The sequence below is a fragment of the Eptesicus fuscus genome, chromosome 15 (assembly GCF_027574615.1).
Source record: "Eptesicus fuscus isolate TK198812 chromosome 15, DD_ASM_mEF_20220401, whole genome shotgun sequence".
NCBI classification, from domain to species: Eukaryota; Metazoa; Chordata; class Mammalia; order Chiroptera; family Vespertilionidae; genus Eptesicus; species Eptesicus fuscus.
The window spans coordinates 57,361,234-57,387,466 of NC_072487.1; the positions used below are offsets into that span (position 1 = coordinate 57,361,234).

A 26,233-nucleotide genomic window follows, 5' to 3' on the forward strand; every position below is an offset into this window, starting at 1 on the left:
TAGAACAGGAGATGCTGTTAGACATTCAGAATATTTGCTGAATGGATTGAATGAAGGGTTTGCCTCTGTCTTCAGTCCAGTTCTCGGAATCTCTGAACCAGCAATGGAGATAAAAGTTTCCATCCCTAGCACCCACCACTATCAAAGATTTTCTGCATTTGTTTTTTACCTTTGGTGGGAACTACTCCTTTGATCTTCATTTATTCATTGTACAAATATTTCATCCGCTGCATGACTGTCGGCACTCGGTGCTGGGGTGACTGATGTGTTCGCAGAGAAGATCTTTGTCTTTCTTGTCTCCGTTGCTGATTTCTATTGTCCCTTACTTGCTCCCTCCAGGATCTCTAGCTTAAACCGATGCTGAGGCTCTTTTTGTAACCAGTTCCTCTTAGGTTATCTATCTATCTCAGCGTCAAAGTCAGTAATCATGACAGTTGAAGGAAGTGTATTTGATGTACTGAAAGATTTGTGAGTGTCTAATATGGAAGGTGGAGTGGAGTAATTGGAGCTCCCCCTATACTGGCAAAAAAGTTACAGCCATGCACCTCCCAGCCAAGTGGATTGCTGCTGCACTAGTCTCATGATGATACGTAGGAAGGATCCAGAAAATTGAGGATTTGTCAACACATTTTCGGATGCTAATTATTGCAAAAACAATTCTTTTTTTTTTTTTTTTTTTTTTGTCTCCAGGTGGCACAGGTGTACTATGGTGGCTATATGCAAAACAAAGGAAGTCTCCCAAAGAAACAATTATTCCTGAGCAGCTTCAGATAGCTGAAGACAATCTTCGGGCCCTCCTCATCTATGCCATTTCAGCTACCGTGTTCACGGTGAGTATAGGTTCAGGTTTATGGTTTTATTTACAGGAGATCATTAACGGAGGAGAAACTCACCTCTAGCTATGGCATGCCTAACCTTGATCTCCATTAGATAAAATCTCTGTCCCACAGCTGGCTTCCCTAATTGATGAGTGCCACTGACAATGACGTTTTGCTCTGCACAGCCTGCTTTTTGAGAGGATTTTCACCTAGAATATTTACATTATTATTTACTAGTAGAACATATTTCTTATTGTCACAAGATAATGTAGTAACTTTTTTAAAAAGCCTTTCTTTTTACTATAAAAAAGTATGGTAAGAAATGTCACCTCATCATTTCATTTACTTGTTTACTAATTATTTCCCATTTTTCCTTGTAAACTTTTCTTTTTAACAACATTATTTCAAAAATATAGGTGAGCTTTGCTACCTAGCACCTGTACAGTAAAATTACTAATTAACATGGGGTTAAATCATCTATATGCATATCTTTGGTTCATCTCCTTCTCTCTGAAAAGAGAAAAAAGATATCTCCCTCCACTTCTAGGTATAATCCCAAGCTTTTTTTAAAAAAAAACAAAACAAAAAAAAAACAACGTATATTTTTAATTGATTTTTAGGGAGAGAGATAGAAACATCATCGATTGGCTGCCTCCTGCATGCCCCCTACTGGAGATCAAACCCACAACCCAGGCATATGCCCTGACTGGGAATCGAACTGGTGACCTCTTGGATCCTGGGTCGTTGCTCAACTGCTGAGCCACACTGGCTGGGCCCAAGCTTTATATTGAGCATTAGAAACAAAAAAAATAAAGCCATTGGTGTAAACGTATATGTTTGTTATTATTATGCAAATATTTATTAATCATCTTTTAAGCTCAATTATCTATACCAGGGCAGGAGGATAGAGGCTGGTGAACAAAGAGTGAATCTGGCATGGACCCTGTTCTTAAGGAGCTTTTGCCTTAAGTGGGAGATGAGGCACAGATACCCCCAGTGCTCCTGTGCTCACAGCATGTAGTCTGCTCCTCTATTTTTCTTTTTTTTGTTTTGTTTTTGTTTTGTTGTTGTTGTTAATCCTCACTCAAGGATATTTCTTTCATTGATTTTTTTAGAGAGAATGGAAGGGAGGGGGAGAGACAGACAAACATCGATGTGAGAGAAACACATCAATTGGTTGCCTCCTGTACATACCCCGGCAAGCACTGTAGATCGAGCCTGCAACCTAAGTGCCCTTGACTGGAATCAAACCTGCAACCCTTCAGTCCACAGGCCAATGCTCTAACCACTGAGCAAAACCAGCCAGGGCTGCTTCCCTATTTTTCAAAGTGACAAGCACAGAACTATTCAAATAAAGGAGGTGTCTCATCCTGTCTGACAAACCACACATTTTGATTGGTAAGGGGGGAAGAAAGAAAAAGTGAGACAAATTCTAGGATTTAATAAGAAATTGAGAAATCTTATTTAGCTTTAAAGGACATTTTCAATATACCGTTGAAAATGGTAAGTGCTGCAAGAGAGATGCAGACCAATAAAGTATTCCTGGGATTCAGAGAATGAAACTTCCATGATTTAGAATGAAGGTGTTACAGTAAAAATTTCCAACATTGTCCAGTTTCAGTTTTCACTGTTTAACACAGTAACTAACCCCTTTCCCTCTATTCTCCCCACACAGGTTATCTTGTTCCTGATCATGTTGTTTATGCGCAAGCGCATTGCTCTCACTATCGCCTTGTTCCACGTGGCAGGCAAGGTCTTCATTCACTTGCCACTGCTAGTCTTCCAACCCTTTTGGACTTTCTTTGCCCTTGTCCTGTTTTGGGCGTACTGGATCATGACACTTCTTTTTCTTGGCACTACTGGTAAGAAGACATGTTGCTTTTTTCTCTCAGGGATGAATCTGATTCACATTAACATATTTAAAACATCAAAGAGATATAAGTCTTCAGACATTGATTGACTAAGTTCTAAATAGCCATCGGAACTAGCAGGGGCTATGGTTCTTCAGTAACCCATTTTCTAATCATGAGCTTTATCATCCTAGCAAAGTGGGTGTCAACCAGGTAAGGCCTGTAATTGCATCCTGGTTTTGAGATGGTCATGGATTTGAAGTAAACTCCTCTAGTCCCTCAGACATTTGGATCCATTCTAAGATGAAAGAATGAATGTGATGCCACTTTGGAATTGCCTTAAAACTCAGAGCCAAAGCTCAACTTGCTTCCTTGGGATTTTCTAGTTTGGAAATGACCAGAACCTAGCTAGAGCTCCTAGTGGTGATTCAGTTCATAGACTCTCCGATTTGCTTGTAGCCATACTTTACATCAAAGGCTACATCTAAATGGAATTCATTGTGAGGAGCAGTGTAAGGTTAGTACACTTGTATGTGATTTCTCTGACCTTTCAGTACACATTCCGTTTTCAATTGAATAGAATATGAATTTCTGTATCTTGCTAAGAATTTAGGTCTGTAATTATTAGACAAGTAATAGCTCTGAAAAGAAATTTAAATATTTGCAAATTCATGCTTAAACTAAATAACTAATAATGTGGTAAGAACTATATTCAAACAAAACAAATTATGTATATATATATATACATGTATATATATGTATACATGTATATATATATATATATACATGTATATATATATATATATATATATACATGTATATATGTATACATACACACACACACACACACACACACACACACACACACATATATATATTAGAGGTCCAGTGCACGAATTCGTGCATGGGTGGGGTCTGGCTGGCCCGCTCCGATGGGGGCCCATTGGGCCGGCCGGTGGGGTGAGGGGCCGCAGGCTGTTGGCGGCTGGCCCCACCCCCGATCAGGATGTTGGGGGCCAGTCAGAGGGTGCTAATTGGGGCGCAGATCAGGCTGGTTGGCTGCCGCACTGCGCATTATAGCCACCGGTCGTTCCACCATTCCAGTCGCTGGGCTTGTGTGTGTGTGTGTGTGTGTGTGTGTGTGTGTGTGTGTATACACACAGATTTAGATAGATATATAGATTTAGATATATATATGCATATGTATATGTAGATATAGATATAGATAGATATAGATATAGATATAGATATAGATATAGATATATCATGGCTTTGGGGAAAACAAAATGCTTAACTGGGTAATATTTGGCTTCACAACTTTTCAAGTGATAATTATTTTTGTCCCTTAATGAAATAGCACTGTGATTATAAGTTTGTGGTTTGGGTGTAGGGACCTGTTCTTGGAAAGTAAATCAATCTCTTAAATTAAGTAGCCATATTTGTGGTTTCAACTTTATGTGATTCTTCCTTCCTTCCTTGCTTTTTCCCAGGCAGCGCTGTGAAGAATGACCGAGGCTTTGTGGAGTTCAAGGTCTCTGGGCCTCTGCAGTACATGTGGTGGTACCATGTGGTGGGCCTGATTTGGATCAGTGAATTCATTCTTGCCTGTCAGCAGATGACTGTGGCTGGAGCGGTGGTGACATACTATTTTACTAGGTGAGAATTCATACGTGTCCAACAACTTAAGATCAGCTAAGCATTTGTGCCTGAAGGGAATGGAACTGAAGCTTGTCAGAGTGTCATTTCTTTAAGAAGTAATTGGAAGTGAACATGACAAAATGTGATAGTTGATTGTTCTGAGAGGTAGGAAAACGAGAGGTTGCTATTTTATTCTTTGCACTTTTCTAAAACTTTCTAAAAAATGAATCAGAACTGCAGGCCCTGATATAACTGAAATTATATTTAACAGAAGAATGAACCTTGTTGTAGTGCCTTATGTACTTTGGCTTTATATGAAAGTCCATCAAAGGAAAACAAGCCTCTTTAATTTGTTTGGATCAGAGCAATTGTGTGGCTCCCTTTCCTGACTGCGGAGCTGAATACCCGCTGTAGGCCTATTGTTGCTGTTGTAATGAGGTGCCTGGTTCAGGTTGAACATCTTTTTAAGTTCCGTTTTCTGATTGTACAATTAACGTCATAAGTATTTACTACCAAGAGCTTTCAAAGCACAGTTGTATTTAACTTAAAATATTAGAGCTCAAGAACCCCATGAAACTACTGTAGAGAAAGGACACATTAATTTTATATGGTACATGTGTAGCATTTATATTAGTTATACTGTATTACTTTGACATTTTTGTCATAAACCTACAATAAGAAAAATGAACCCATTTTTCGCTCCAAACATTCCTATGTTTCCTGCCTGGCCTAGGCTCTGTTTTAATTGTCTTTTTGGTCATTTTAAAAATAGGGATAAGAGGAATTTGCCATTTACACCTATTTTGGCATCAGTGAATCGCCTTGTCCGTTATCACCTTGGTACTGTGGCCAAAGGATCTTTCATCATCACATTAGTCAAGATTCCACGAATGATCCTTATGTACATTCACAGTCAGCTGAAAGGAAAGGTAAGGGGGAAAATACGTTCTTGGACTTTCCGTGGGCACATTCCAGACCTCACTTCTGCACCCAATGACGTCATGTCCAAAGCTGCAATTGTTTTCTTCACATTCCTGACAAAGTGGAACCCAGCCCTTTCTCCCTCGCCCCCACCCCCCTTGCACTCCATATGCTCAAGCAAAATCCATCTCAGCACCGGTTTCCAGAAGTGTCCCTTCCTCTGTGTCAACTCAACACCTTCCTCCTTAGAACCTCTTCCCTCTCCTCGACAGTGGAAATAACATGCATGTGAACATGGCTTAGCTCATTAACACCTCTTCCAAGAAACCTTCCCTGATTCCTCCCATCTCGCAAATGATGTCTCTCTCTATTCTCCACTCTCATAGCACTAGCACCTATGTCAGATTCTGATTCTAATCTTTTTGTGTATTTAGCATTTTCTTTCCTCCTCCTAGATTGTAAGTTCCTTGCTGGTCTTCTATACCTCACTGTATCTTATATGCAATAGGTACTAAATAAATGTTAAACTGATTAAAAATAATTCAGTCAGTCCATCTTAAGGGAAAAGGCGAGTGGATATGGAAGCTTGGAAGCATAGTTTGTGCTTTTAAAATGTTTTATTTTTCTAACATTTGGATTATTCTTTATGATGGTGTAATTCTTTGAGTTTTCAACAATTATTTCAACTTTTGCTCCTTTCCAGGAAAATGCCTGTGCTCGATGTGTGTTGAAGTCTTGCATTTGTTGCCTTTGGTGTCTTGAAAAGTGCCTCAATTATTTAAATCAGGTAAAATGTTTTAAAAATAAGTCTAAGATTCACTTTCAAAGATAGGTTTGTCGTTTCTTCTTCCAAGATAAAAGGATTGAGCTTACTTGAAAGGTGTTGGTTTTCTCATGGTGTTGTACATTGTGCCTTGATCAAGTATCTCTATTTCAATCATATTCTTATTTTTAAAAGTAGCACATGCACTTACCAAGGCTCATTATTAATTAATTGTAATACATGGATAAAATATTAGGGTTCCTATCTCGGGAAAGACATTTATTTCTTATGCCTTAATTCGTATCCTTTTATCTTTGATTTTCCCTAAGAATTTGTCTACTCTAGCCATGGTTCTTTAATTCTTTAAAAAAAACAAAACTCTGAGTGGGCCAGAGCAAATAGGTCTTTAGGACACACAATGTCAGTTTTCATGGGCCACCAGTTTGTTGCCTCTGCTTTAAAGAATTTAGGGGATAATAGTAAACAAGAGTGCTGATATGGAGGAAGAGTAGGCCAGAGTCATTTTGCAGCACAATAGGAGATTCCTAATCCTAAACCATGCTCCACTGCCACGCCGCACGGGAAATACAGTTGGCTTCAAAACAGAGCTTTAGATATTTTAAATGACCCACTTAGTATTTGCAGCATAGGTGTTAGTTTTACAAATAAACAGTGAACTGTGAGCCACTCGTTGTTTTTGTAGGTGCTTATCTTAATGGGACATGAAGGTGATTATATATCTAATCTAACAGGTAGGATTCACTTTATGTAGAGAGATTGTTACAACCAGGATCTGTTTCTCTTGGGCATTGGATTACGCAGGCCTTGGTTTATCTGGCACTGTTTGAAGGTAGTACATTTCACACTGGAGAGCATCTGCTCTCTGGCTGATAAGCTCTTCGGATTATAAAGCTGTTCTCTATATGGTATGAGTGGAAGTTGAGAATATTTTTTTGAGCACCACTAGCTGATACTACAGTAAGCACTTTATGTATATTATCACTTTCCACAACTCCGTAAGGAAGGCTCATTTCCCCTGTTTTTTAGATGACAAAATTGAGACTGGGCATCTCATGACAAATAATCACATAAGCTAGAAGTGGAGGAAGTTTTCAAATCTTAAGTTCATCCAGCTCTTCCCTTAATATTACACTGCCGCTTGTATAAATATATACATGTTTTGTGCAACATAAACTATATAAGTTATAGTTTATTATAGAGAAGAATAAGTAAACATCTCCAATTTTCATGTATCGTGCTGTAAGCTAAGACAAGTGGTTTTAAATCTATTTTAATTAATATTTTCAACATCAGCTTAATTCTGATGACCCCTAAAAAGTCTAAAAACTTAAAACCAAACTGAATGAAATCTATGGTTTAAGTTTGACTTTGTGCCCCTTTCACCCCTCACTCGAAATAAGAAAGGGATCATTTTAATTGCCTTTTCCCTTATTTCATTTATAATGATCCACACATAGATGTGCACACATCCTATTTACCTTTTCCTACCATTGCTGACTAGCTTGCCCTTATCACCTGAGTTATTATGTAAGATTTTAAACTTTAAGAGAGTTTCTAGATAATTAAGTGAAGAAAGGAAAGAAAGTGTGAGACTGTGGAAGCTGTGGTCTGGGACAGATGGCCACACAGGTGTGAGTTACCTGCATGGTGCCCTCTGTCCTAACATATTCCTTCCACATGGTCACTACTTTCACTATATCCTGTCACACAGGAATGCTACCAGTGACCACGTGGGCTAATAGGCATCCTTGTAAAAAGATCCCTGGAGGGTGAGCAACTTTGGTCTTGCGCTGGGAGTTAATTAGTTTGAGGCCCCTGTCCTGCCTGAGCAGAGGTTGGGCAGGAGCAAAATGTTAATCAGTGATGCCCCTCTGTGCGGGTTAGCCCAGATCAGGAAGGCTGTCAGGGGAAGCTGCAAAGGACTCTGGATTCCTTGAGAGCCTTCGCACGAATCCTTTTAGACTAGGAGGTACAGAAGCGGAGGGAAATGTTATTTTTCTTTTAATATATTTTATTGATTTTTTACAGAGAGGAAAGGAGAGGGATAGAGAGCTAGAAACATCGAAGAGAGAGAAACATTGATCAGTTGCCTCCTGCGCACCCCCTACTGGGGATGTGCCTGCAACCAAGGCACATGCCCTTGACCGGAATCGAACCTGGGACCTTTCAGTCCACAGGCTGACGCTCTATCCACTGAGCCAAACCGGTTTTGGCAACGGAGGGAAATGTTATTGACCTGCTGTGATCGGTAGCACATTTTTCTTTCTGAAGAGATCATCTCGACTTGTGTGGATCACATGCAGCTCATCTAACTGCCTTGGGAGTGGGAGGAAACTCATAAAATATCCCCTCAGTTTTCAGTTAGGTTGCACGCACAGATCTACAGGAATATTGCCAGGAAATGTCTATGGAGCCCATCCAACCCTGGAGTTGAGAAGTAAAGAAATGAAATCACTGCCTCCTTCCATGTCTACAAATAAAAGGGCTTCTGCTCTAAATGAAAGTAGATGGAATGGGTGGGGCAGCGTCCAGAGAGAAGAAAGAAGAAGCAGAGGTGGAATACTAATAGTTCTCAAATAAACTGACTCTCCGGAACACTAATGAGGGCAACGGGAAAGCTTTTATAGTTTACGTTGGAGGTGTTGGGCCTGTTCCTGGAGGCAGCTGGTCTGGTGATGATAGGAGAGAAATTGCAGGTGGTGGCTCCTCTCTTGCTTCTGTCTCCTTTCAAGGAAAGTCGTACTCTAACTGCAGCAAGGAGAACCGCATAATTAAGAGAGTTGTCTGTCCTTGAGGGGGTGGGATTAAAGACACTACGTAGTTGGTTTAAATGGATTGTTCAGTGACCTTGATTCTTGACATTATAATGCTTTTTTATACTTCAGGAAGCATCTCATCATCTATATATTTAATATGACATAGGGGATTTTCCTCTGAAAAACAATTAAATACAGTTGACCTCACATATCTGTGTGTTCCATATCCACAGGTTTCATATCTGCATATTTAACCAGCCATGGATAGAAACATGGGGGGGAAGGGTGCTATGGTGTTGCTGACCTGTACTATGTGGTTAGTCCTGTGATGGCTGCATCTGTACTGAACATGTACAGACTTTTTTTTTTTTTTTTTTTTTTTTTTACAGAGAGGAAGGGAGAGTGATAGAGAGTTAGAAACATCGATCAGCTGCCTCCTGCACACTCCCCACTGGGAATGTGCCTGCAACCAAGGTACATGCCCTTGACTGGAATCGAACCTGGGACCCTTGAGTCCGCAGGCTGACGCTCTATCCACTGAGCCAAACCAGTTAGGGCATGTACAGACTTTTTTTCCCCTTGTCATTATTTCCTAAACAATACAGTAAAACAACTCTTTACATAGTATCTACATTGTATTAGGTATTGTAAGTAATCTAGAGATGATTTAAAGTATATAGGAGGATGTGTGCATAGGCTATATGCAAATACTAAGGGACGTGAGCCTGGTCGGAATTTGGTGTCATGGGCGTCCTGGAACCAAAACTCCTGCAGATACCGAGGGACGACTGTAACTGGTTCATTGGTCTCTTGATCATGTCTTAGAATAAGGGGAGTAATCATTTTTGGTGTCGTGGGCCATATAGTCTCTCATAGTTGCTCAGTTCTGCCATTGTAGCATGAAAACAGCCCTAATCAACATGTAAACAAATGAGCATGGCTATGTTTCAATAAAACTTTATTTACAAAGTAGGCAGCAGGCAAGATTTGGCCCATACACAGTCATTAGAGGACCCCTGCTTTAGAATAAATTGCTAAGTCGGTGTGCTTTTTAGTGAGGACATAGGGAACTGGTGAGAACTGAGAGCTAGTTTGGTGGGTTTTTTTTGAGAATTGTTCAGATGAAGGCAGTTCTCCATGGTTTTTCAGAAGAGTTACTATTGCACAAGATCAAACGTATGGTTATTTTGATGTCATGGAGGCATTTAGCAGAATGTTTCAAAAGGAGCTTTGTAAAAAATGAAGAAATGTGGGCCACTGCAGTTAGGTAGTTAACTCTTTGGTGCCTGCTATCTCTTAACTGATAAGAAAAACAGTGAGATAACAATAGAAGAGAGTCAGCAGCAAATGGATGCTGAGAAAAACTTAAGAAAATGATTTCTTTAACATACTGTATATATTAGCTTTTGAGATAAAAAGACCTGCAAACATAATATGGTCATATATTCTGAGAAGAAATTACCCCATTCTGTGTGATGGAATTTCATATGTTAAAATCATACTGTGTTTCTCAAAAAAGCATGGTAATTTCGTACTGCTCCATTTCTGAAAAAAGTGTCTGAACCTTAAGTAGCCTCTACGCTGTCCAGTACTCCTTCCTTGGCCCTCAAATGCTCTGCATTTTTAATCAGTGAATTTAATCATATAATGGCAAATTAAATTTTTGATGAGTCAAACCTCATCTCCATACCAGCATTAACAAGCATTCAGTTGGAACATTCAGAAATTAAAGACTGTCTTTCCCTAGCTCAGTGTTGAAACGTTATAGACAGCACAGTGTAGAGCAAGCATGTCAAACTCAAAGGCTAACACGGGCCAAATAAACGAGGCATGTGGCCCACGGGCCGCAAGTTTGACACGCTTGGTGTAGAGTCAGCTCTTCCTGCCCAGCCGTCTCCTAGCCACTTGAACATTTGGGACCCACCAGTGATTTCTTGAGTTGGCACTAAACCAACAGTTCCTCAGGACCAAACATTTTCATCACAAAATTCATATACTTTCCTAAGGCTCAGACATATTTGACATTCTAGTACTTATTCACATTTCCCAGAAAATGTCAATGCTCTTCTCAAATGTAATGTAAAAAAGAAGGGAGGAAATCAGTCTGTGACTAGTGGGTCAAAGAGGACACGGGGCAGCAGATGCAGGTATAATTGAATAAAAGTATGTCATCTGGGACTCAGTGCTACAAGGGACAGAAAGCCAGCTCAGTCTGACCTAAAAAAGAGAGAGAGAGAGTGAGAAAGGGGGAGGGAGTGGCAGGAGAGGGTAGAGATTCTTAACAATGTATGAGCTTCTGCAACGGAAAAGCCCAGAAATCTGGCTAGTTCCTAATGATGTCAAATATTGTCACCAAGTGCAGGGACCTGATTTCTCTCTGCTCTGACTTCCGTGGTGTTTGCCTCACCCTCAGTTTCACACTGTGACCGCCAGCAGCTCTAGGCTCTTCCCATTATGTTGGCAAAACATCCATGGCAATTCATACCCTCAGAGCTCCTCATCCAGGAAGAGGAGAGAGCTGCTCTGTCAGGATCACCTATGGATGAAGAAGGAAACTTCTTTTTCCCAGAAGCCACAGGGGGGTGTCCTTTACATCCAGGGGCCCTGGTTCGTTTATATGCCAGTTTCTGAACCCATCCTTGCCCATCGCCACTGCTGAAGGTGGTGTCAATTCCACTCAGACGCTAAGACAGTGGGGAAGGGCTGTTTCCTCAAATGAGAGTTCAGGCCCCGCTTCCAGATTGGAGGGGTATAAAATAGTGGGCAGCAAACCACGATCGCTACAAGAGCTGTGAGAAGTAGACAGCGGAGAAGAAAGCACCAAGGAGGAGGTGGTAGGCGTTCCAGATTAAACAGCACCGCAATCTGATGCCTTTACAATTTGTGTAGCTTCCAAAGCATCACTGAAATGGTACTAATGCATCGTGGGTTTTCACAGTGACAGACCTGAGACATCTAGGCAAGGTTAAATTCTGTTTGATTTACTCAGACAAGGGAGAAGTTCATGGACATGGGAAAGGTAGTCTGTGTTATCATAAATATCAGTGTTTTCAAAGGACCAAAACTAAGTCTACTGAACAGTTCTTTTTATCATATCAGACTTTTTTTTTTTTAATATCTCATATTTTCTTGTGGTTCAGAATCGTACTCTTGTATCTCACCAAAGCCATGGGTTTAATAGTGATATATTGTTACAAGCTATGTTTAATTATATCTTAACAAAGTAGGATTATATTTATTGATGAGAATATTGTTTTTGCCTCTGCCCAGAATGCATACACAGCCACAGCTATCAACAGCACCAACTTCTGCACCTCAGCGAAGGACGCCTTTGTCATTCTCGTGGAGAATGCTTTGCGAGTGGCTGCCATCAACACAGTAGGGGATTTCATGTTATTCCTAGGCAAGGTAAGACCAAGTATATTACCTGAGATGTACAGTAAATTTTCTAATTTCATGAAACATCTGGCCCACCAAAAAAAAAAAAATTAAAAGTAACTTAATATATCGCAAGCACGTACAAACTCCTTAATATGTGCTAGGCACCTTTCTAAGTACTTTATATATGTATTGTGCTCATTTAATCCTCACAACAGATTTGTAAAGGAAGGTCCATTGTGATTATCATTTTATAGGTGGGGAAACTGAGGCCCGGGGTGATTAAGTGTAACTTGTCTATGTTTTTCCTTACATGTTTTGAAGTAGTATTAAGTAACAGTCTGTGTAGTGGTTAGGGCTACTGCATCTGGAGCTTGACTGCCTGGATTTAAATTCTGCCTCTTTTACTTACCAGCTGTGCGATCTGAGGCAGGCTACATAACCGCTCTGTGCCTCAGTTTGCTCATTTATAAGTTTGGGATAATAATAATAATGAAGCCAAAACCTTAGGGTTGTGAGGATTAAATTGGTTAATACGAGAACCTAAGACATTGCTTGACACATTATAAGTTCTCAATAAATGTTAGCTGTCATGATTGCTATATATAAACCCCTTTAAAATAGAGTTATATGTCTAGACTTTGCTAATATATGCATTATAAAGTAAAGTATAAAAGAAACTGTAAATACATGACAAATAGAACTAGCAGCTCCAGGTGATTCTCTTAAACACTCCCTGGGGTATATGTACTACACCATCACTGATATAGACCAGTACTTCTTACAGGCTGTGGACTGTGTCAGAGTTACCTAGGGCACTTTTTTTTTAATCCTCATTTCAGGATATGTTTTCATTGATTTTTAGAGAGAGAGAAACATCAATGTGAGAGAAACATCGATTGGTTGCCTCCCATACACACCCTATTGAAAATCAAACCCACATCCTAGGTAATGTGCCCTGACCGAGAATTGAACTGCAACCTTTTGGTGTACAGGATGACACTCCAACCAACTGAGCCACCTGGCCAGGATATGGGGCACTTTTAAAAAGCATATTGCTGCACTTAGGTCCAACCTATCAGACTTGGGGATGTACCAACTCTACAAGTGATTTCTAGTTGCCTCTAATAGTTTGAAACCCCTGTGTTCTCTGCTTGAATAAATGAGTGACACCCTTCGATTATATTTGGGAATAATTAGTACATTCTTTGACTTCTTTGCCTAAATATTAATAATTCTCGAAGGTTTTTCTCACGTGACAATATCCACCTTCCACCTCAACAGCTTTTTCTCTCATCATCTAAGTTTGTCTGGGCCCCACCTTCTGCCTATAACTAACTTAACATTCCAAATGTGGCTTAACTTTTAGTGGCATAATGAGACCACAAAGAACCTCAGTCTTTCTATAGGGTGGATATAAAAAATTTGAGTAAGAGTATAAGAAAGAACTCATTCTAAAATTGAAGCCAAAAGAGTGGAAAGTGAATGTGATTAGCTCTCTGTGGAAATCACCTCAGAAAAGTTACTAGCAGAGAAGTGTCATAAGAGTTGGCCACAGAAATGGAGCGTGCGTGCGTGCGTGCGTGTGTGTGTGTGTGTGTGTGTGTGTGTGTGTTGGGGGGTTGTTTTCCAAATCTTGGACAGACCCAGATTTGCTCCCTAAAGTCATCTGATAGAAGGATCACTTTGCAGCTTAACCAGTATGTTACCCAATCCATTATAACTCCCAGTTAAGTTCATGGTGAATGGGAGACACTTTGTTGTTGATAAATAGTAAAGAAGAGATGAAAGAGGAATTCTTGGTCTGACTGTCCTCAGCACTGGACAAGGGAAGGCCACGGTAGTTCTGGAGGACTCTTCCTTTGTTGTTTAAGGCTTGATGCTAGGCCGGTAAAGGTCAAGAGTGTGTCTGAGATTCAAAATAACCTATTCCTGCTTTGTATAAGTATCCACGTATTTTCAGAGTTTTTACCTGGAAAGGGCCCTGAAGTTGGCATCATTAGACCATTATTTGAGTGGTATCTGCTGACCTTGGGTGGGTTGGCTAGCATGCTTCCCAGTCTATAAAATGAGATGATAATGTTTTCCATCAACCATTCATAGGGTTGATGAACAACTGATCCCTAACCGGTTTGGCTCAGTGGATAGAGTGTCGGCCTGCGGACTCAAGGGTCCCAGGCTCGATTCTGGTCAAGGACATGTGCCTTGGTTGCGGGCACATACCCAGTAGGGAGTGTGCAGGAGGCAGCTGATCGATGTTTCTCTCTCATCGATGTTTCTAACTCTATCTCTCTCCCTTCCTCTCTGTAAAAAAAAATCAATAAAATATAGTTTTTAGAAAAACACAACTGAAATAAAATGTACTGAAACACAGCAAAAAAATGTAAAGTGTTGAGTATGAGGTAATGAGGCATCAGAGTAGGTGGTTCTTGACAATAATCAGATTGGTTATTTCCTTTATTTTCATGGATGTTTTTAGCAACCCTTTTTCTCACAGATAGTCCAAATCTAAACTTCATGGCAAATTATATTAAATTTGCCCCATATTCTATTTGAAATAATGAAAAGGCTCTTAGTGATGTTTGTTGCAGCATTATTTATATCTGAAAACAATATACATGTCCAACTGTAGGAGAATGGTTAAGTAAATGTTATTTTGTTGTTAAGTAAATTTTAAATCACCCATAAAATGAAATTATGTAGCTGAATAAGTATTTATGAAACATTTATAATGCTACTATAAATATTAAGGAAGAGTTTTTAATGATTTGTTTATACAATACTACTTCATAAATGTAAAAATGCTTAGGAAAAAATCTGTAGCAGTACCCTGAAATGTCGGTAATTTTCTTCTTCTGAGTGCTAAGAGTGTGCATAATTTTTCCCCCTAAAAAAAGCGTACATTGATCTTAAGAATTGCCACAGGTGCCAAATAAGGGAAGCTTTAGAAAACAAGCATAACATTTGGAAAACTTGATTATTTTTAATGTCAACAAGAATGATTTTTTAAATTTATATTATATGATCTACATGAATAACTCTGTGTGTAGGTGGTACATGTGGGTTATACTTTCTAATTTGGGATGGAAAGGACTCATGTTGACCATCAGATATAAGTAGTAAAGAAAATTTTACATCTGCCAACGATGAAGAAATAGTGGTTTCTACTGCAGGGTGTTCCATGTGGTCTTTGTTCTCTCTGCCTCAGGTGCTGATAGTCTGCAGCACGGGCTTGGCTGGGATCATGCTGCTCAACTACCAGCAAGATTACACAGTCTGGGTGCTGCCTCTGATCATCGTCTGCCTCTTTGCTTTCCTGGTCGCTCATTGCTTCCTGTCCATTTATGAAATGGTAGTGGATGTGTTATTCTTGTGTTTTGCCATTGATACAAAATACAATGATGGGAGCCCTGGCAGAGAATTCTATATGGATAAAGTACTGATGGTAAGTACTTCGAATGCCCTCTACTGCTTTAGGGATGAAAAGACTAATGAAATTAAACCTGGAACACTGGTGAATGAGGTTGGTCTTGGGGGAGCCAGGGAAGAAGGCCCTCTTGGCGTGGATGAGACCATTTAAAATCCACTTAGCTAGAGCAATACCCATTAATAGGCCTGAGCTCGCACTATTCCATTCTGCTGCCCCCTCTCTGCAGTTAGACAGACTTGAATTGACTTTTAGCCCTTGAATTAGAATTAAAACATTGGGCCATTGATAGTCTAAGTGCACTTTCCTGTGGGGTGGGGCTCAAAGACAAAAAGTCTTAGTTCCCAGGTTGAAGTTAGTAACTCCCTGTATTTCTCTATCTACCACTTTTCTAAGTATTATTGCTGTCTACCCCATTAAAACTCATTATCCTAAGTATGCCAGGCCAAATGAAAGGCATTTTGTAATGAATATAGGTGAACAGACCCATGACTGGTAGATTGTCTTGTTTTATATTATTCAAGATCTGAACCTTTACACAGGTACATTCAGATTCTTTATAGTTGTGTAGCCTCTGCAGCTTCCCTATATTAGAACCTCATTGAAACCTTTTATTTTTTTTAATTTAGAAATTATGTTAAACTAGAGGCCCGGTGCACAAAATTCGTGCACGGGGGTGTGTGTCCCTCAGCCCAGCCTGCACCCTCTCCAATCTGGGACCCCTCAAGGGATGTATGACTGCCCGTTTAGGCCCGAACCCAGTAGGATCGGGCCTAAACGGGCAGTTGGACATCCCTCTCACAATCCAGGACTGCTGGCTCCCAACTGCTCGCCTGCCTGCCTTCCTGATTGCCCCTAACTACTTCTGCCTGCCAGCCTGATCACTCCCTAACCACTCCCCTGCCAGCCTGATTGATGCCTAACTGCTCCCCTGCCAGCCTGATAGCCCCCTACTTCCCTCCTCTGCCAGCCTGGTCACCCCTAACTGCCCTCCCCTGCAGGCTTGATCGCCCCCAACTGCCCTTCCCTCCAGGCCCAGTCGCCCCCAACTTCTCTCCTCTGCCAGCCTGGTCACCCCTAACTGCCCTCCCTGCAGGCTTGATCATCCCCAACTGCCCTCCCTTGCAGGCCTGGTCCCTCCCAACTGCCCTCCCCTGCTGGCCATCTTGTGGTGGCCATCTTGTGTCCACATGGGGGAAGCAATCTTTGACCACATGGGGGCAGCCATCTTGTGTGTTGGAGTGACAGTCAATTTGCATATTACTATTTTATTAGATAGGATGGTTTAAATACTAGATACTACAAAATTAAAGGTGCTTTTTCTTTTTTTCATTTTCACCTGAGAATATATTTATTGATGTTTAGAGAGAGGAAAGGTGAGAGAGAAACATCAATTGGTTGCCTCCACCCACCCCCAACTGGGGATCGAACCCACATCCTAGGCATGTGCCATGACCGGGAATCAAACCCGCAGCCCTTTTGGTGCATGGGACAACACCCAACCAATTGAGCCATCTGGCCAGGGCTTAAAGATGTTTTTTAATAATACCACCTTGCTATTAAGTTATGAAATATTCCTATCTTAAGAGTGGATAATATTGAAGACTATCTTAATGTTAGATATTGAAAATAACAAGTCATCTTCCAGGAGAATTAATTTAAATTAAATTTATTTATTTAAAATAAATGTGTTAATAAATAAACTAGATTTTTTTTTTTTAGATTTTTTTTTAATTGCAAAATTATCAAATGAGTTAACTCACCTATTTGGTACTGATTATCTCTTTTACTGAGCACATCGTCAACTAAATTTTGGGCATTTTCAAAGTGGAATTTGGCCCATGATAATTGCATCTCTTTTGTGATTATAGCATTTAGGAGAAGCGTTTATTTTTTGTTTTTCAGCCACTGATCAAAGCAGAGCAAAAAATCCAGTTTTTCTCCTTTTAGTTATCTCTGTAAGATTGAGGAGGGTATTTAACGAAGTGCTTTGACAGGAGAGGAACGTTTTATTGGGGGCCAATCCCATCTCAGATACTTCTGACCACGGGTTCTGGTGGTTGCACCATTTTCCTGCTTTATGGTGTAATTCCAAGTCCAGGCAGACTTTTCTTTAAGTAGCTGATTTATGATTTGGTAAAAACAGTATTCTGTGCTTATAGTATCAGTGCTTTCTTTTACCTTCTAGGCTTGTTTTAAAGAGGAGGCTTATGGAGTACAATGTTTTTGCTATTCCATTTAACCATGATATGGAAAAAGTAAATCAACAAATAAAACAAATTCTCCATATGGGAAAATAGTCTTTTTTTTTAAGTTAGGTATTTTCTCTTTGGGCTAGAACTAACATTACCTCTCATAAGTGAGCTTGTCACAGTGAATGGATAGAAACATATATTACCTATCAACAGACTGCAGTTCATCCTCACACACTTAGCAGCTCTTATGTCTGCTGCTATTATTGATGGCTATTGTTTAAGGGTCTCCACTGACCAGTATTGAGTCGGAAATGTGAATGTTCTTTAGAATGTGAAAGGACCTAAGAATTTTGCCATTTGGTCCCTATTTTGCAGGAGTTTGTGGAAAACAGTAGGAAAGCAATGAAGGAAGCTGGTAAGGGAGGCGCTGCTGATGCCAGAGAGCTGAAACCGATGGTAGGTGGAGATGAGGAGGTGGCCGCCCTCCCCGAGTTTCACTTTCACTTCCTCTCTCTCTGTGTCTTCACCGACTGCGCCTCCTCTGGAGAGGCGTTTGCTGTTTGTATCACGCAGGACGTGCTGCTCTTTCTGTTTGTGTGTCTACCCATCACTTGGATGGCAGAATTCTTGTCACGCCTGAGACCGCCTTCTGTAAAAGTAAGCTGAAAGGAACACAGCATTGTCACAATGAAGAGTGGTCATGGCAGGGTAGGGCATAGTCTCATCCCTAAGGTGAAATTGCTGTTTCCGTTTTTTTTGGTTTTTTTTTTTTAATTTCCTTTGTAACTGTCAGTGGCTAGTTTCCATTGGACTGAACATTTGGTTGTGCACTCAAACTGACGGTTTGAGTTTTGTCATTTTGGAAGGTGATAAGAGCAGTTCCTTTCAACTTGCTAAAATCCATACTCCCCCATTTTTTTTTTTTAATATTAGTTTGTTTATGTTTCTGTCTTTTCCCCTTGGCTGACTTTTTCTTCTGTTGCCTGGATTGTACTTTCTTTGTTTCTAAAGCTATTTTTCAGTAGCAAACAAGTCTCTTTTCATCAACACCCACATTTTCTACTCAATAAGACAACCTGGTCTTCTCCAACTTCAGCTCAATTGTGAGAAGGATAAGTTACCTCTGGTCAGTGATACAGACATTCTACTATCATTTGGGGGCGGGAGGGGCGGATTGGGGGAAGGCACCTTAAAGTTAATCATTGTAAGAAGACTCCTAAGCTGATAGATGTTCTCACCACTGCATAACAACAGATGTCTCTAGCATATATTGGTCTAATTACTACATATTTTACAAATGTGTTGTTCTTAAATAGCAGGTTTATTTCAAATATTATATAATTGTCTTAAGCAATTAATTTTAAATAAGCTGCCTTCTAATTGCATATAGTGTCCAAAAGTGTGAGGTAAAGTCTCTCTTTTCTTCTTTATACTTTAATAAATGGATTGATTCATAGTTTTCCAATGTAAGAACTATATAATATAAAACAAGCCCATTTAAGTATGTAAGAGTAAAGGAAATGGGTTCATTTAAGAACAGTGGAGGAAGCTATATATATATGCATGTGTATATATATATGGAAAATAATCACATATTCAACCTAAATAAAAGTCTTAGCAGACTATCTAGATATAAATGCTTTTCTCTGAACCCCTTCCAATACCTATTTTGATATGTTCTTAATAGCGTAGATGATTATGAAGCAAAATTTCAGTGTTTAGATTCCCAAGGCACAGATCACTCTGATCATAAGTAAAAGAATGTAGCCAGTGGTTATATAGCTCTTACTTTAAAGTGTGCATTAGCCGGAACTGGATTGAGTGGGCAAGAGACGCCAATCAGCAATCCCGCCTGTCAGGTGCCTTGCCTCCCTACCCCTTCTCTCTCTACCACTCTTACTTCACGCAGGCCGAGGGGGAAGGCAGTGAAAATTGTGCCAGCCCTATGGTGGCATGGAAAAGTGAGGAAGACTTCTTTCTTACTACTGCTTGGTTGTCCTAATTACTCAGGAAATAAGGTTCCAAGCCTAAGACTTAGAAAAAGGTATAGAAAATCTTAAAATGTAAACCATCCTTCCCCCTCGCCCCTCCTCTGTCTTCCCAGTGGTTGAAGTTTCCATTCAATTATCGTGCAGTGATAAGCATTTAAAGAAAGGGAGAAATATTTGGAGGTTTGGGACTAGCTAGATTGACCATGTAATTGATTGGCATGTAGTTCTGTATTCTTGAGGGACAGATAGAAGGATTGTGGTAGACCAGAATGCAAGTTTACCTAAACCCCTTATTCATAATTAATAATACTAGGTTATGTGGCATTCTACCAGAAGCCAAAAATTGAGAAATGTTTTCCCCCTCTAATTGCTTTCAGTTTTAAATTAATGACACTTAACTCAAACAGTGCATTCAAATCTTCATTCAGGTTTTTTGCTTTTATTTTGTTGTTGTTCATAAGGTCATTGCTTGCAATTAATGGCAAGTCCCCAAATACATCTTTTACGTGCATTGTTCTTCTGGTGCTCTGGACTTTGTAGTATTTGGTCCCTAAGAATGATGGTGAAAGTGGCGAAAAAAAACTCCTCAGGAGAGAAGTGTGAGATGGTGCTCACAGGGCCATTAAAGTCTTATCAGTACCTCTAATTCTTACCTCTTTTCCACGGTTTGCATGGTAAGAGTCTACCCCATACTACCACCACCATCTTGTATGTGTCCCTAAAGAACTAGCTGAGAAATTCCCCCCTGAAGTTTGGGGACTGGTAGAATTGAGTATACTGCTTTGTATTCGCTTGATTTAATTGACGTTATTCCCTTAGATGAGAGTTCCTGAATGCTGGCATACCTAGTTCGTCATATTTGTAGAAACGCTACTGTTTGAGTTCACTGTCTACCTCCCTCCTTATGGGTTATTTTAATTTAGGGTTTATTTTTAGCCTATAAAATAATGTTCAGAAAAAAATGAGGTTTAAAATTTTCCTTTTGACAAGAGAGATCATTGAACTGGATGTATAAGTACTCCCAGTTTTCCTCTTGGACTTTTTTTTTTTTTTTTTTTTGAGAGAGAGAGAGAGATTCTGCTAGTGAAGAAAACTTGGAAGGTTTGTGAGGTCTCTCTCTAAATCTTTGAAAATGGTTTTAGGAAAATTTGCCAAATGTGATATAGAAGTTTAAGCAAGAGACATCTGGTCATCTGCAGGAAAGCATCTACAGAGGAAAGGGAGAGGAAAAAACCCGGGCACTCTAGCAGCATAGGCCAGAGAGGCTGCAGAGCTCGGAGATTTTTCAGAACAGCGCATGCAATCGCATCACAGCCCCTGGCATATAGGCTCAGGGGAGAAGGATTCTCAGCTCCTTTTGCTTTGTTGCTGTTTGTGACCATCTATGCATTTGTAACATCGTTCATGATCTCCTTCTAATGTTAATTGTCTAAGATGATACTCTGTGTGACTTTGTTTTCTAGGCCTCGGGAGCAAGTTCCGCTTGAACCTAGCCGACCTTTACGGAACCCATTGACATTCCAAACCAATATATACACATAACTATATGTGTGTGTGTGTGTGTGTGGGTGTGGGTGTGTGTGTGTGTGTGGGTGTGTGTATATGTATATGTATGTGTGTATGTATATGTATACACACACACACACATAATCAGCCAAAATCAGAGAAAAGGAACAGGGATTTAATACCTTTTTTATGATTATTTTTGTCGAACATGTACTCCTTTCATACGGGTGGCTTTTACAAGGCAACTGCCGTCATTTAATGTTTTCAATTGTAATTGTCTTAATGGAAATGTTAAGATTCATATCTGATTAACATTTTTAATAACTTAGAGGAGATTTTAACTTTAGTTATTTAAATTAGATAAAATTATTGTCCCGAATTCTCTGTCTAAAGTTTATTCAGGGGTGATTTCCCTGACAAGTGCATAAAATCAAGATCTTATTTTCCTGATGAACAAGTCCTAGTGGGACCAGACTAGGCGTATGCTTTCCGAGAAATAAGGAATTATTCCAGTTTTCCCCAATCAAAGAAGCCATGTCATTTTACTTTGAGAAACACATAAGAGGACCCGCTATGGGAAGTTTCATAATCGCTCATGCATTTGTCAGCCAACATTAAAAAGTAACCAACTCCTCAGGTATTTGTAGTTTACCCTAATGCTTCTATAGGAGAGTAGGTAAAAAAGAAAAGGGTAGATGATCTTTCTTATGCAAACTTTTTTCTTATGGTTTGTCTTTTTTTTTTTTTTACTTTAATAGCATCTTTCACACATTTTGTGCCTAATTTGAGAGGAAGCTGGAGCACCCAATGAGTTTATGTAGCCTCCAAATTTCTGTGTATTGATTTGCAGATTAAGTAATGCTGGGGGGGATAAAGAAGGGAGAGAAACACTGAACACAAAATTGACCATTCCAATGGTTTAGGGCTAAATAGGCATTTTATTCAAATGCTATAAACTTGGAAAACAGATTGGAGGGTGCTCCTCTCCTTGGCAATTCATGAAGCATCCAGAATTCTACAATGTTTAACTGAAGAATTGGTTAATGTTCTGATCCTCAAGTGTTGAACGTTTTTGTTTGTTTGTTTGTTTGTTTGGGGCTGAGTTATGGGGTTCTGTTTGTTGGTTTGTTTGTTTGATTTTTCTATTCCTGAAGCTTACCAGATATGAATGGCTAATATTCCATTGTTCTGCTTATTGTAATGGTGAATGCTTTAAGAAGAAAAAAAGTGTAATTTGCTAAGAATAATTCATGATCTGTTTATGCGATAACTCCTTTTTGTTACAATTTTTTTAATAAAAGCTATTTTTGTTAATGTAAAGTAAATATTTCAGAGCAAATTTTTTAAACTTATTGCACTAAATACAGGCTCTGTACAGAAAAAGAAAAGCCTCAGCATTTTATCATTCCATGGAAGGAGAATCTTTTGAAAGAAAGCATTATCTCCTACCAGAATTAGACAGTGAATTGGACCGGTATTATGGAAATGCATACAATTAATGTCAGTAGGGATTAATAAGCAGCTGTTTGCTAATGTGCTTCCTTTCAAAGGGTTGGACCTTTAAATTGCTGCAAAAGGTAAATTTTATTTTTTCCTTTTAAGTATCTGTGTTCTTTAGCTAGGCTAAAATTTGCTAAAATGCCTTGGTTTCTTTTCAAAGCTCATGTAATATTTCTGATTTTTCAGAATATTTGCAATAAGAATCAGAAATTTTATTAAAAAAGAAAACACACAGTTAGGAGCTCATGTCTTGGCAAGATCTGGGAAACCAGCATTGTGAGACTCGCTATTTTGAAACAGTAATTCTCCAGAAGTTAACATCTAACATTGACAAACTGTATCATTGTACTATTTTATATCAGCAAAAAGGAATAAATATAATTATGTAACTAACAAAAAATTATCCAAATAGGTGAGAGAGCAAATCATCTAAGAAAATTCAGAATACCTTCTGTTTCGTAGCCACACAGATTTGGGACATTAAGGAACATTGGGAGCTAAATTTATGATTGGCAAAAATCTGGAAGATGGGTATCAAAACAGAAGACATTTGAGGAGCTAGCTATTTTAGGAGGTGTCCCTCCAGAGTGACCTGACGGAAGTCTTGAATTTGGAAATTGGGTTCTGCTCACTCGGACATCCCAACATCACGGACCCTTGCTGCTCCCTGTTCCAATTGCTCGCAATCTCAACTATTTGGAAACCGCCAGGAATGCTTTCTAATTATCATTCGCAACTAGAACTGTAATCAGAAAGAAATTTTGTATTTTTGTATAACTCGATTGTGTGCCATTTTATATAACAGGTCCTGTTTTACAAATAAATTTTGTTTTACTAACATTGTGTTTAGAAACTATGATCTATGTGTAACCATGTCATTTGAGTTCCAAATTAATTGCCAGGCTCTTTCCCCTGAGTAAGTTTGTGTATGCAGATATGTATATGGACTACACAGGCACACACATAGAGACATTTGATGTGTAGAATATCACTTTCATCTGAGCTTCATTCTTGGATTCATTCTATAAAGCCTCACAGAGGCCTTTATTTTCTAAAGCAATATTGAAATGTTTTGAGGTTATGTCTGGATGTTCCTGCTGCTTTCTTCATCCATTGCAAGTCATCCCTCAGCGAGCTGTGGGCTGGCTGCCTTGTTGCTCAATCCACTCACTGCCTCCATCTTCTGCCCAAGTGAGAAAAATAGATGAAAACAAAAATTATCTGCAAAATGGGGTTACCTGAACCATTTTATAGACCATTTGACTCTGTGTTGTGTGTTGGTTTTTTTGTTTTGTTTTTGTCTTTTTCTATGGTGGATCTTCACAGTTGCATTCCGGACTCACATCTTAAGGTCCTCTTAACTGTCCATGAGGATCCTGGTGGCCGGAACATCATTATGGTTCCTGCCACCAGATGATTAAGGGTCTGGTGCACAATTTGGAGTTTCTAGGCTCCTGCCTCAAAAGTAAGTTCTGCTGTAATGTAATATGGAAGGGGGGAGGTTACATTTCCCTATAAATTTAAGGGATCCATCTTCAATGGGAAGCTTACCAGTGCTTTCGGTAAACATTAGGAATTCAGGGCATTGAGATTGTATAATCCTTGCATGGATGAGCAGAGATCAAAGCAGGTCGTTGCTTTAAACCACTTAATGCAATGTTTAATGTTCGGGATTAAAGCTTTTATCCCATCCTATAGCATAATCAAGTTCTAAGTCACTGTAATTTAGGTAGCTTAGTAGTGTGGTCGCCAAACCTTTTCCATATGGTTGAGGAGGAGGCACTCACTGAGTCTGTTTGAAAATCATGCTGGAAATAAGTTTTTCCATTGTAGATAATGCTCCTGTACTCGTATAGTTTCTTTTTTCAGTAAAGGGCATTAATCTGCCAATTTTCAATACCACTGACCTTGGTGTCCGCCAAGGGCTCCTTTGTCTTCCTAGGGCAGTCCCAGGCCTGGCAAGGAGATGCCCCTCCCTTTATCCTGGTCCTGAGTTGCTTTTAACCAGAGGGATGCTTCTCCCACCCCCTTCCTCAAAACAGCTGAGGGAACTGCAGGCACCCAGTATCTGTGAGGCCACATTGCTGCCCCTGAGGCTGCAACCATTTTCAACATGCACCATACTAACTGGTAAAGTAATGGCCTATTCATTTAGGCCATTTCCGGAAATGCCCCCTCTAACTAATAAAGGCCATTTCCGGAAATGCCCCCTCCACCCCACCACTAATAAAGGCCATTTCCGGAAATGCCCCCTCCACCCCACCACTAATAAAGGCCATTTCCGGAAATGCCCCCTCCACCCCACCACCCATCTACAAAGTGGATTCTGGGATCCGTTCCAGTACCAGAGCTGCCAATTACGATGACCTGAACATTATTTTATTTTCGGTCAGTAACCATCTCCTTTGAATTTTGGGAGTTTCCAATGGCCTTAACAGAGCCTTTGAGAAGTTACCTTCAAGAAGGATCTTGAAGCTCTCACCTCTCAGTGCGTTCTCTACTGCTTTCTGTGCTGCAACTTAAAAAAAAAAAAAAAAGAAATCCTGAGTCGGGAGGCTTATCAATGCACCTGCCACAGTTAATTTCTGTATTGTTTTCATATATTCCACCTGACAGGAGTGCACTATAACAGCTTGCCTAGGGTAAAGATGTGGTCTGTGAATACATATTGGAAAATTGCGGGTTCCTAAGCAAATGCATAAAGCCGAGATTGGTGTATTATGTATTCCTAGCATCGAATGCCTTTGGCGTTAAGTGCATATCCATGCGTCTTTGTGCACCACGGTGCGTGTCAGCCCTTTGAGAAGCAGGCCCTGTTCAGATACGGTGGCGGCCTTCGGAATTAGCTCATCTCTGTTTATTGGCATAGAGCCCACGTTTTGAAAAAGCGACCTTGAGTGTGCCAGGAGAAAAATCTAAAGCTAACAGACATAAAAAACAAAACAAAAAGCTAAACAGGTTGTATACACTTATAAAGTAGCATACTTGCCCACATTCAAATTTTGTAAATTTGAGCTGAATTCTTACTCTCTAAGAGGAAAATTTTAATCCAAGATTTAAATCTTTGAAAATAGATTTCTTATACAAAATTTGAATGCCAAGTTTTTAAACTTGAGAATTTCTGTGGAAAATTTTTCTTTTCTGTCTAAATTCTATAGTACTATTCCTCCTCATCTCTCCTTGGGGATGATATTCCTATTTGAATTTTGCATGGCCAAGGATCACTTTTGTAAATTACATGGGCAGGATTTAACTTGGATATTTTCCAAAGGAATTCATTACTAAATGTGTTGAAAAGATAAATTGTTAGGGACCCAAATATTAGGCTACTCTGTTCAGTTTTGATTCTTAGTTTCATAACTTAAGTGATTTCCTGAGGAGTAAACTCTGCAGACTAGGGAGTTCAGAATAATACAGCTTTCAGGTGACCCATGGGTCTAGTCAAGATCCAGCTGAACATGAAAATATT

The 26,233-nt window shown here is 39.6% G+C and overlaps 1 protein-coding gene across 5 annotated transcripts in view; it reads left to right on the top strand.

Moving 5' to 3' along the window:
* Positions 1–26,233, top strand: part of SLC44A1 (solute carrier family 44 member 1) — a 152,535-nt gene that overhangs the window by 94,842 nt on the left and 31,460 nt on the right. Inside the window, exons 8-16 of one of the 5 annotated variants that reach the window (XM_054726931.1) lie at positions 691–830; positions 2,494–2,680; positions 4,159–4,324; positions 5,079–5,235; positions 5,931–6,014; positions 12,038–12,175; positions 15,354–15,590; positions 18,143–18,223; positions 21,222–23,604. In XM_054726931.1, coding sequence (XP_054582906.1) covers positions 691–830; positions 2,494–2,680; positions 4,159–4,324; positions 5,079–5,235; positions 5,931–6,014; positions 12,038–12,175; positions 15,354–15,590; positions 18,143–18,223; positions 21,222–21,245 — 1,214 coding nt within the window. In that variant the 3' untranslated portion in view covers positions 21,246–23,604. Of the gene's footprint in view, positions 1–690; positions 831–2,493; positions 2,681–4,158; positions 4,325–5,078; positions 5,236–5,930; positions 6,015–12,037; positions 12,176–15,353; positions 15,591–18,142; positions 18,434–21,221; positions 23,605–26,233 lie in introns of those variants that run through there. The other 4 variants (XM_054726932.1, XM_054726930.1, XM_054726933.1 and 1 more) reach the window with 4 other exon arrangements.